General features: G+C 36.6%; 1 protein-coding gene across 12 annotated transcripts in view; it reads left to right on the top strand.

The window, feature by feature from the left end:
* The window catches only part of EXOC1 (exocyst complex component 1), a 53,267-nt gene that overhangs the window by 18,047 nt on the left and 22,536 nt on the right, over nucleotides 1-12,684 (top strand). For 7 of the 12 annotated variants that reach the window (XM_059887401.1, XM_059887400.1, XM_059887405.1 and 4 more), the window contains 5 exons: nucleotides 1,879-2,106; nucleotides 2,319-2,451; nucleotides 3,082-3,191; nucleotides 3,967-4,020; nucleotides 7,897-8,046. In XM_059887401.1, the coding sequence (XP_059743384.1) occupies nucleotides 1,879-2,106; nucleotides 2,319-2,451; nucleotides 3,082-3,191; nucleotides 3,967-4,020; nucleotides 7,897-8,046 (675 nt within the window). 12 annotated transcript variants of the gene reach the window in all.

A 12,684-nucleotide genomic window follows, 5' to 3' on the forward strand; every position in this document is an offset into this window, starting at 1 on the left:
TTCTACGGCCTCTGCGCTTAAGCCTGGATAGTGTGATTACTGCTGTCTTTCCCTAGAAGCGCATTACCAGCTGCCCTCCCTCCATCTTTCATTGTTCTTGTTCCAAAGACAGAACCATTTCTATTAGGCCAGTGAAGGCAGTTGGCTGAGGTTCTGAATTTGGGGAGGTTCTTGATATGAAGTGATGGAAATAGAAAGTAGCCAACCTGAAACCACCCTGGGGGTTGAATCCCCTGCCTCTGAAACACTTCAGAATAGTTCAGGACAAGAGAAAAGCATTTTTGTGGTTTGGGGGGAAAAAATAGGTAAAAGTTAGAAAGAGAGAGAGTGAGCTGAAAGAAGTGAATCCTTTACCCAAAGAGAGCAAAATAGTGTAGTGAAAACAGGAGAACCAGGGCAAGAGGATGTTTGACTCCTCTGAACTACTTTGGAATAGATCCTGTTCATTTGTGTGCAGGTATATGAGCTTGTATCTAAATGTACATCTTTAGGAAGTAAAAAGCTACAAGTGGCACCTCTCCTGAGAAAAATCTAAAATGAGAATGTTTTGGTGGGGGTGGAGTGTGGTTTTGTTAGGCAAAGTATGCATTTAAGAAGAACTCTCAGAAAATAAGGAATGTTTTAAAGACTTTAAAGAGTGTTGGCATTTTATACAAGAAAGGTACAGAAGTTGTAAGGTTGAACTGAGGTCCAGAGATTACAATAGTCCAAGCTTACAAATTTGTAAAACTCTCAGGAAGTAAAGCCTAGAAGAGACTTCAAGATGTTGAAGTGAAAATTGTCCTGAATCAGTTCAAGTTCCAGCTCTGCTGCTTAAGATGTCAGTGGGTCTGAGCTCTGCTGCCTTTACAGTTGGGCTGCACCTACAAGTGAGTTATTATGAATAGTATATAAAATAACATGTGACATTTTAGCATCACTCATACAATGACATTATTTTAATTCTTTATCCAAATTTTTTCCCCATATCATGTTATATGCCTTCTTAATGTGGCTTTGTGGTTTGTGTTTTCTAGTTAATGTTGCATCTGTGTTCCAAGTCATCATATTACTTTGCAGTTTAATTTTGGATTTGAAAGCTTCCGTATTTCAGGGAATTCAGAATCAATAGTCAGAATCTTTAGAAAATATTAATAAGGGGTTGGTGGTTTGTTGCTGCTTTGGGGAAAGAAAGTAGTTGCAAATGAAAGAGAAAAGAAAGAATACTGTAAAAGGAGCTATCTTATGGCAATAGGCTCTTCCACATCCTATTAGTACAAATCATGCTACAGTTATAAATTAGTTCTATGTATCCATTAAAGACTGGCATGCTTCTGCTACCCTCTCAACTAAGGTAGTAAGACAGATGATTATTATGCTTTTGTTTACCCACTCCAGTGTTCTTGCCTGGAGAATCCCAGGGACGCGAGCCTGGTGGGCTGCTGTCTATGGGGTCGCACAGAGTCGGACACGACTGAAGCGACTTAGCAGCAGCAGCAGCAGCAGCATGCTTTTGTTTAGGGTTTTACGTAAATAGTGCAGATTATAGAAAATGTTTATAGTTGATAGAGCTGAAAGAAGTGTCAGAGATGGTATAACCTAATGCCAGTTAGTTTACAGAAATGAGAGTACACCATTACTGATGATACATCATGGGGCATACCCTAAATAGGCAGTATTGAGGTCTGGTCCCTAACCTCCATATAGGGGAAAGTGTGCTTCCCTGAAATACTGTGTACAAAAGTGGAATGCAAACACAAAGTAGCAAAGTAAAGTAGAGGTGTAGGTGTGTATGTCAACCTTTGTTGCTGCTGCTGCTAAGTCACTCTGCTGTCAAAGAGATTAATGGATATTTCATTTAAAGCATATAAAGTATTACTTCTCTTTTTAACTTTGTAGGCCAACATCCAGTCAATCATGGCCTCCGAAAAGCAAGTCAACATCTTAATGAAGTTACTGGATGAGGCTCTCAAGGAGGTGGATCAGATTGAATTGAAACTGAGCAGTTATGAGGAAATGCTCCAAAGTGTAAAAGAACAAATGGATCAAATCTCAGAAAGCAACCACCTAATTCATCTTAGTAACACTAATAATGTAAAACTCCTATCTGAGATAGAGTTCCTTGTGGTAAGCATGATTATAAACTATTAACAACAATTAAAAAAAAAAAAACAACTAATGATCTCTAAAGCCCATTTGTAAATATTTTCTAATTTCCTTAGGAGAGCAAGATTTAAGAATACTGAAGTTTCAAAGACCCAGTAATAGGATTGAGTAGCATCTTACCTGTAAACTTCCTAAGAGTAAACAGACAAATGGTGTGTTTATTTACATTCCAGAACCACATGGACCTGGCCAAAGGTCATATAAAGGCACTTCAGGAAGGAGATCTTTCTTCTTCCAGGGGCATTGAGGCCTGCACCAACGCCGCAGATGCCCTACTGCAGTGCATGAATGTGGCTCTTCGACCAGGTATGACCATAAAATCTGCCCAAGAACCTGGAACTAAGCTTCTGCCTTAGTGTAAAGCTGTTGACAAGAAGTCCACAAGGCAAGTGGTTTAGGGTTAGATTGTTAGCTATTGAAACAAGTTTCACTTACTATCAAACATAATTTATATTGGCACGAAGAACTTTTTAGTTTCAGTACCTTCTGGTTGACCATCAGTGACTAAGTTAACACCAGGATTTTTCTTCAGTGCTGTTCACAGGACCTAGGACAAGGTAGATGCCATAAGGCTTTGCTAGACCAGTGGTTCCTAAACTTGAGCTTGCAGCAGGATCACCTAGAGGGTGATCACAAATTTAAAAAAAAAATTTTTTTTTAAACACAAATTGCCAGGTGCCACCACAGAATCAGTAGGTCTGGTCTGAGGCCTTAGAATCTATGTTTCTGACCGTTCCCAAGTGATACTGAGGCAAGACCACAGTGTGAGGATCGCTGAGTTATACTGGTTTTCCCCCTTACCTTTCTTTTATAAACACATGAATAAACCAGTAAAACTTTGAGTTCTTCAAAACTGAAATATGGCTTCTGTTATAAATGTACTCATTAGACATCCAGGAGCTCTTTAACCCATTAAATAAGTTGTTACAATTTCAGGCCATGACATGCTTCTGGCAGTTGAACAGCAGCAGCAGCGTTTCAGTGATTTGCGAGAGAATTTTGCCCGGAGACTGGCCAGTCACCTCAACAATGTTTTTGTTCAACAGGTAATTTTATTTTATTATATTACTGTCATGTTCCTGTAGCTTAAAATGAAATTGTCACAGAAAAAAATTTAATGTATTTAATTGGGAGCACATTATGTTCCTTTATATATTTATTTGATTTTAATATTTTTAGATATATATGTATTTGCTCATAGATGTATTTGGGGCTTCAGTGGTCTCCTATGAAGACAGTTCCTTTTAGCTAAAATTCCCTAAGTTTTAAATAATTATGCTTACATATTACATATACCCCATTTAGACAATCTTGTTTACAAAAATAAGTCCAAACTTGTTACATGTTTAATGTTTGACCTGTTTTATTTTTCAATATTTTCAAGTGAGAACAGGGACTTGATTCCATGTTTTAAGTGTTTCATTGGCTCCATGTACTTACACATATGAGAAAAATGACTAACTCAATTATAAATTCTAGTTGATTTAATCTTATATAAAACCTTTGTCTCTATTTTTATGTGGAAAGGGTGTTATAATTAAGGTTGTGGCAATGCTATAAATGTTACTATTAAGTATACCTTAGAGGGATTTGAATAGAAGGTGTTTTATTTAATAAATAATAAATTAGACAATATTTATCAAATAAGGTGTAATAAATTAGATTTTGTGTATTTATCATCTCTTTAATAGGGATTTGGGGCAAAAAAAAAAAGTTGAGTGAAATTTTGTTCATCAGAAATTCTGTCTGAAATTCTAGGTTCTTATTTGTTTTCACTTTGTAGTATTCTGAAACAATTGTGTTTATTTTATCTCTGACTAGTTTACTCAGGCCCTCCTTCAGCTCTATAACAGGTCCTACTTTCTTTCGGTGCCTGTGAGTACATCAACTTTGGCTCCAGCTTCTCTGATTCTTTTTTTTTTTCCTGTAAAGTTTACTAAGCTTAATAGCAGCAGAATCTTTATAGTTGTAATTTACTGATTTAAGCTACCTGTTAACCATATTTGTGGCAGTTTTTTTAATGTCCCATAACAGAAAGTTTATTTAGATCCAAAAGGCATTTAATCTCATTCTGCTTGCCTTTCTTTCTGTCGTTCTTTCTCACTCACTCATTCCTTCATTTGGAAGTCATTTGCCCAGTGATTAAAGATGCATTCCAGACATTTCACTGGAACAGATGAGAGGCTGATTCTTTCTCTAGTTGCTCACGGTCTAGAGAAGGGACACAAACAGACTGAGGGAGGGTATATGTTATGGTGGTATCATGGGGGCATAAAGGAAGATCAGCTAACTAAGCGTGCAAGGGGGAAACGGGAAGACTCTCTTAACATTCCACTTGACTTAAAAAGCATGAGGAAAAAAGGAAACCTAGGAATCACATAGGAAATACTAACGCACATTTTTCTTACACTATTATTTCAATAATATCTATTTCTACACAACTCCCTAGTTTTTAAAAATAATCCTGTTGGCAGGGGTGTAATCCACATTTGTAGATGGTACTGAAAATACCAGTCAGCAGGTGATAATCTTTTCTCCACCCTTAATTATTATAACATGCTATTATTTGTGATTTTGCTTCCTGGCCTTCTAAACTAATGGCTTTGTTTAAAATGAATGCTTCCTAGTTCTGAAAATCTAATATGCATTGTTACACGTGAGTAATGCATGTTAAAAACCAGAATGTTGCAACAACCTGGAATGTGCTGAAGAAGATGAAAGATGATGTCCCAAGTACAGAAAAGAGATTTTCTTTGTGTTAAATTTAATACTTTGTGTCACCTAGCAAAGAGTTGGGAAACAGGGGTATTTCTATTCCTGGTTGTGGGGCACACTGTCTGGGAAGATTTGATTACCTCATTGTGTCACATGTCTTTGTCTGTCATCAAATTCTGATTGTGTGTCTGACTTGTGTGGCACATTGTGTGACAGTACTCGCTATCCTCTATATGTAAGAATAAGAAATGGCTCCTACCCTCAAGATGCTTGTGTGGATGTGTTAAAAGGAAGGTACTTAAAACTCTACAGCAGTGTGTACGGGATACCTTGGAGACACCACAGTAAAGTGAATATGTCAGTAAAGCAAGTCACCAAAATTTGTTGGTTTCCCAGTGTGTACAAGAGTTATGTTTACACAGTATTGTAGCCTGTTGTGTGCAATATCATTATGTCTAACAAAAGAATGTACACACTTATTTAAAAAATACTAAAAATTGCTAACCACCATCTGAGCCTACCATCTGAGTCATAATCTTTTTGCTGGTGTAGGGTCTTTCCTCAATGTTGATGGTGCTGGGGGACCAAGGGAGTAATTACTGAAGATTGGGGTGGCTATGGCAATTTTTAAAAATAAGGCAACAGTGAAGTTTGCTGTAATGATCAACTTTTCCTTTCTCAGACAGTTTCTCTGTAGTATGCAATGCTGTTTGATAGCATTTTACCCACAGTAGAACTTCTTTCAGAATTGGCGTCAGTCTTCTCAAATCCTGCCACTTGCTTTATCAACTAACTTTATATATTAATTATAGACTAAATCCTTTGTTGTCATTTCAGTAGCCTTCACAGCATCTTCACCAGGAGTAGATTCTGTTTCAAGAGACCAGTTTCTTTGTTCATCCATAAGAAGCTACTTCTCATCCATTAAAAAATCTGTTAAATGAGATTATAACAGTTCAGTCACATCTTTAGACTCCACTTCTAATTGGAGTCTCCAATTAGAGAACTCCACTGGTTCTCCTGCTTTCTACCACATCTATAGTTACTTCCTGTACTGAAGTCTTAAACCTCAAAGTCATTCATGAGGGTTGGAATCAGCTTCTTCCAAAACTCCTGTTAATGTTCATATTTTGACCTCTTCTCATGAATCACAGTGTTCTTAATGGCATCTAGAATGGCCAGTCCTTTTCAAAAGGTTTTCAGTTATCGTTACTAATTTATTTATCTATAATAAGAAATTTTAAACAATGTCTTAATTTTTAAAGTATATAAAGAGTCAAATTCTTAGCACAACTGAGTTCTAGATATGATAGTTATCTATATTATTGATTGAATTAAGCAATTTATGTATTTGATTTTCCTTCTTCCTATATATATTTTGGAACCAGTTTCTCTAAAATCTTTCTGTTAACACTATTTAATATATCTTAATAGTCTGAAGGTAATGATGTTCTTTATATCAGTGAATTTTCAGATGATGGTGATCTGAAAATGCTACTTGAAGTAGAAAGCTTCGAATAATAATATATGTAAAAGAGCTTTGTTAAACTGTAAAATTCTTTATAAATGTTGATTCTTCCATTTTGCAGAAGAGGTGAAGGTTTTTAATTGAAGAGCTTTCCTGACATTAAATAATATAACTTAACATGCAGTGACCTGAGTAAACAACTATTGAAGAACATAAACCATGATTTTGAGTCTTGAATCATTGAAAAAATTAATGAGGAAGAGTGGGATAATGGAAATATATCTAATATTATTATTAATAAGGGCAGAATATTTGAAAAACATTTATCAGCGATAATAAGTTTGTCAAATACTCCTTCCTTTTAGTCAGTGTAACTTAGTTAAGACACAATTTGGAGACATTAGCAGACTTAAAACTAATCTCTATCTGTGTACAGTATCTAATATCTGTGATTCAGTGGAATCTCAGTCATCCTGATGTGGCAAACATTTCTGAAATGTAATGTTTGTATTGACCTTCAGCAATTTTTGAGTCTGGTTAAAATTATTTTGTTTGGCATGTTTTTAAAAGAAAACAAGTGAGACTCACATGACTAAGGTTCAGATTCTAGCCTTCCTCCTGTGTGACCTGTGTAAATCACTTAACTCTTTGAATTTCAGTTTGTTCTATTGGATAAACTGATCTACTGGATCCATATACTCTAAAACAAAGTCAGGATGCATTGTCTGTCTCAGGCTGTTTGAAAACTTACTAATTTATATAAGTCATGTCAGGGATTAAAAACAAAATTATATAGTTGCTTGTTTAGCAAATTAATGGAAAAATTAAAATTACATTAATATTAGGGATTATCCTGGAAAGGGCTTCCCAGGTGGCTCAGTGGTAAAGAGTCCACCTGCAGTGCAGAAGACATAGGTTCAGTCCCTGGGTGGGGAAGATCCCCTGGAGGAAGAAATGGCAACCTACACCAGTATTCTTGCTGGGAAATCCCATGGACAGAGGAGCCTGGCAGGCTTACAGTCTATAGGGTTCTCAAAGAATAGGACATGACCCAGCAACTGAGCACCAAGCGCTATCCTGGAAGGCCCAGGAAACAGTCATCTATAGTCCTTCCTAGTTCTGAAATTCTGTATCCTGTGTATTTTCATCTGCTGTTTTAAATATTGTAGACTCTAATGAAAATATCATAGATGTAGACAATTTGTTCTGAATGACTTCCCCTGTTTGGTGTGTGTTTCTTAGTAACAGTTTATATCATGATATTTATTTGCTTAGTAAATTGTAAAATGATAGGGGAGAGGTAAACTTAATTAAAACATTCATTCTCAGCTACTTTAAAAGATAAAATGAGTCGATTTATCAGAGAGTCATTCTTGTGTGTTTATGACTGTTTTATGGTGGTGGTGTTCAGTTTGTATACACACATGATAAAGACAAGTAAGTACTCAGTTCTTATATTTCTATGTTGTTTTTGCTTGGCCATGCTTGATCATTATTAAGGATGTTTAGTTACAACAATGTTTCTTTATACTGTCAGTGATATTTATGTACTTATTTATTCACTCTAGGGTCATGATCAGAGTTCAACTCTTGCTCAGCACTCTGTTGAACTGACTTTACCTAATCATCATCCATTTCATAGAGACTTACTGCGATATGCCAAGCTGATGGAGTGGCTAAAGAGTACCGATTATCGAAAATATGAGGGACTAACAAAGGTATGGATTTGACGTCAGTTACTCACTGAGTATAGAGCATTATCTTTTAGAATCGAGAGGTCATGTGTTCAGTTCCGCAAGTGACATGAAACACTGTTGTATATTCTTAGACAAGCAGCAAGTAGTTGAATTTCTGAGCGCTCATTAGCTAGGGAGAACATTTATTTTATTTACTTGAATGGAGAATAGCTATATTTTGAACTTCAATATAGTATTAGGCCATACTGCAGCTTGAAGCATCATTCAGTTTAAATAATTATTTCCTGAGTTTCTTTATGTGCAATATAAAAACTAGAGAGTATGAAGATATTTTCAGTGAGGCATTTGCTTTCTAAGAATCTGTAATCTATTCTTTTAAGCACATGCAGTATGCCTCTTTATTAAACAAACACTCCACTGTTCCAGGCACATAGAAACATAGGTATTTCTGTTCCTGACTGTGGAACACACTAGCTGGAAAAATTGGATTATCATATTATGGTACATCTCTTTGTCAGTCACCAGATTTTCACTGTGTGCCTCTTTTGTACTCACTGTAATCCATATGTAAGAATAAGAAGTGGCTCCCACATATGCTCCTACTTCCAGAGAGCATCAGGTCTGCCAGGGAAGAACAATTATACTTAAAACAGCTGGCCATAGTTAAGTGCTAAACTGGAAATGAGTTTAAATGTATGGCAGTTTAGAGAAAGGAAATTCATGACCTGAAGCCACAGGAGAAAACTTCATAGAAAACATTGGATTTGACCCTTTTCCCAGGACTTTAAGAAGGCCAGGCTGACTGAAGCTGAAATTCCATATTCTAGAAGAATGAGAAGTTAGGTTAAAAAATCTGAGCTGTGAGTCCTAACAGCATTCTTCACACATAGGAAAAGACTTGATAGGGGAAACTAATTAAGAACCTAATATAATAATAAACTGAAATGAAATCTTGAATGAGGAAGATGATAATAGGAATAGAGATTATAAATCACAAGAGAGAATCCAAAAACAAGGGACAGGATGGTGCCAGACTTGTGAGACGTAGAGGTTAGAACAGTGATAAATACCACTTGGGCTTCCCAGGTGGCACAATGATTAAAAAAAATCCACCTGTCAATGTAGGAGATGCAGGTTTGATCCCTGGGTTAGAAAGATCCCCTGGAGAAGGAAATGGCAACCGACTCCAGTATTCTTGCCTGGAGAATCCCATGGACGGAGGAGCCTGGTGGCCACAGTCCACTGGGTCACAAAGAGTTGGACATGACTGAGTGACTGAGCACACACGTACACACAGATGTCTGCAGTTGGACAAGAGAAGAGTCATTCATACATTCACTTAGCAAATGAATTGAGCATCTATTGTGCGCTAACACTGTTGTATGCGCTAAAGATAACAGCACTGAAGAAAACAGGCGAACGCTTGACTGTTGAGAGTACGTATTCTAGTGGAGAAGGGCCAACACAAAAGGCACTTTGTAGTCTGCTGGAAGGTACTGCTGAGAGCTCTAGAGAAAATAAAGCAGGGAATGCTGGGACATCAGAAAGGTTGCAGTTTCAAAAAGGATGGTCAGAGAAGGCAACATTTGAGGACACATTTTAAAGGTAAGCAGGGGTGAGCAGTGGGAATTTCCGAGGAAAGCTTTCCCAGCACAGCACAAGTGCCCCAAGGCAAGAGCAACCTGGAGCACTGGAGGAGCAACCAGGAGGCCGTTGTGGAGGGAGCACAGTGAGCCAAGTTCAGGATTAGAAGGGCAGGCGTGAGAGGTGAGGTGGGCCGGGCAGATCTGGAAGGCACTGTGCACCATTGTTAAGAATTTGGTTTTTACTTTCAGAGAGATGAGGGGGGGAGGGTGTTGATGGGCTTTGAGTAGCAGAATGACATGATCTCACTCATTTATATAAATGGCCATTGTAGCAGGAACCCATGGGTTCAGTACTCTACTGTTGTGTTGTATTCTGATTTGTTTTGAGTCAGCAGAATTCTGATTTGGAGATAGCTTACAGAATAATATTTGTGTGACTGGAATCTTTGCCTTCTGAAGTTTTAAGGATTAATACTGTATTTTGAATAATTAAATATTGTTACATCTTAAGAGTTTTGTGCCAACAAGCGCTTTGTCCCCTAGTGAATATTCAAATGAGTAAAATAATCAATAAGCTTTTTGCCTGATTGTGTTCTCAGTGAATATTATTGCCCTATCTTTATATATATATGTATCATTCATGAATGTAATATAAAGTGAAGAAGCAAGACAGTAGCCAATCTAGCACTGAATTATGGAATCATTCTCTGCTCACAGTATATTTTAAATTGACAATATTGATGTGCTTTTTTAAATGAAATTATCTTATTTCCAAGGAATCTTACTTTATCTTGTGTTTGAACTTGTGACAGACCATGCAGTTTTATGCCTGATACTCTAATTTGGTTGCTCAAGTGTTTTCAAAAATAGGAATTTTATTAATATGACAAAGAAAGGAATGAAAGGAAATGGAAAGAAAGGAATGAAAAAAGGAACCTGACAAATCAGTGTTTCTTTGGTAAGAAATAGTAATTAAATCCAGATACTGTTTATACGTCATACTTCCCAGGTAGTGTGCTAGTGGTAAATAACTCACCTGCCCGCACAGGAGACATAGGAGACCCAGGTTCAGTCCCTGGTTCGGGACGGTCCCCTTGAGAAGGAAATGGCAACCCACTCCAATATTCTTGCCCGGAGAATTCCATGGACAGAGGAGCCTGGTGAGCTATATAGTCCATAGGGTTGCAGAGAGTTGAACCCAGTTGAAGTGACTTACACTCACCTTTGTCCTTGGTTAGTTGTACCCAGCTCACACTTTTTGGCAGGACCAGGAAAAGCTTGTCTTCATTTCTTTAGGGATAAGAATAACTAGGCTCTGCCCCAACTCTACTTATGGCTGAATCTAAGCAAACCCCTGATCTGGGGTATATGTAATTAGAGCCTAAGGAAAATACAGGTGCGTTGGACATGTAATGAGCTTGGCTGCCCAGAATCCCTTCTCCCTAGCTGGGGCTCTGATTATGCATGTAGAGCGGTTGATCAGGTCCATCCATGTTTAGGTAGGAACGATCTTTCCTCTCCTAATAGTCCCCTGCGGCCAACAGTCTTGAAGACTGCTCAGACATCGTCTCTCAGCCTCAGTCCTATATTTGTAAATATAGAAAATAAAACATGGTGTTATCCGTAAGACTCTACAGTGAGCACAAAGTAAAGTTGGAAATACTGCCTGAGATAACAGTAAACTCAAGATAGTTGGATTTTAAGTTAGGTGCTGTATACAGGGTGCTAAGAAAAATACGTACAGTGAGAAACATCTTTCTGAATTTAGTAAATGAATGAACTGAGAGTCACACCTGTCTGTGGCCTTTCCCACCCCTGAGTTCTGTTGAGAACCTGGGGGAAGGTATTCAGTCATTTGAATTGTATTGAAAAAGAAGGTGATTTTTGGTAGTCTGCTCAAATCACTGTTTTCAAAATAGCAAAATAGCTGTTTTGAGACTGTTTAATTGCTTGGGTAGTAGTGTGCACTTAATTTAGGTATTGGAATGCAGTCTGTTATATTGAGTGAGTTGAGTAGAAATCTAATGATTTTATGAATTATAGGTTGATCAGTCATTTACATTGATTTCCAGTGATCAGTGTTTTTGTGAGAATTTAAAATTCAAAGAATGAGATGCAGAAAAAGTGAAATAGGAATAATTTTAGGGTCTGTTTAACTTTAGATTTGCTTTTGAAGTTACACACAAAGAACACAGGAAAAAATTTCCTATTTAACTTTACTTACGGAGAATCTGTGGGAAATGTATGTGGCATACAAATTGGAATAAGCAGGCTTTATATTATGTTTCATCCAAAAATTTTTTATAAGGACATATCTATCTATAAAATATCTAAATATATCTAATATCTAATATATATTTATATATTTATAAAATATCTTAAAAAATCAATAATGAACTATGAATCAGTATACAGATAATTTAAATGATATACCTTTGAAAGTTACATCTGATGTTTAAAGCAAAGTAAACTGTTCTAAAACTGGATGTGTTTGAAATTGAAGTGTAGATTCCGTGATAAATTTAAAAGAATAACTAGGCATAGAAGTTTTTCTGCTGTGGATTTATTTAAATTTAGTGAAACTCTACATAAGGCATTTAACATAGGATTTGGAAAAATACATGGTCTCCCACTGTTGAATCTTTTGTAAGGGTATAAAATATTTTTGTATGACAGTAAGCATATATGATGAGGGAATGAGTTTGCCTATTAAATAATAGATGTTTTCATTTGAACTAGAATAAATTTTGTTTTTTAAAAATAAATTATTTGATTATGAAAACTGTAAGATGTAGTAATTAAATTCTTATGAAAGTAACCTATTTTGGGTTAATTTAATACCCCATGCTGGCAAGGTATGGTAAAACTCAGTGTACTGCTTCAATGTCATTGATACTGTCTGTTGGTATAATAATTTTTAAAACAGCATGGCAACATGGAGGAAGAGTTAAAAGATCCCTTACTCTTTGGCACTGTAATTTTACCCTTAGGAAATTATTCCAAGGAAGCAGTTCATTAGAGATGAAAAGCTTATTGTAACATTGTCCATCACAGCAAAACATCGAAACCACTT

The sequence above is a fragment of the Bos taurus genome, chromosome 6, assembly GCF_002263795.3.
Source record: "Bos taurus isolate L1 Dominette 01449 registration number 42190680 breed Hereford chromosome 6, ARS-UCD2.0, whole genome shotgun sequence".
In the NCBI taxonomy this organism is placed as follows: Eukaryota; Metazoa; Chordata; class Mammalia; order Artiodactyla; family Bovidae; genus Bos; species Bos taurus.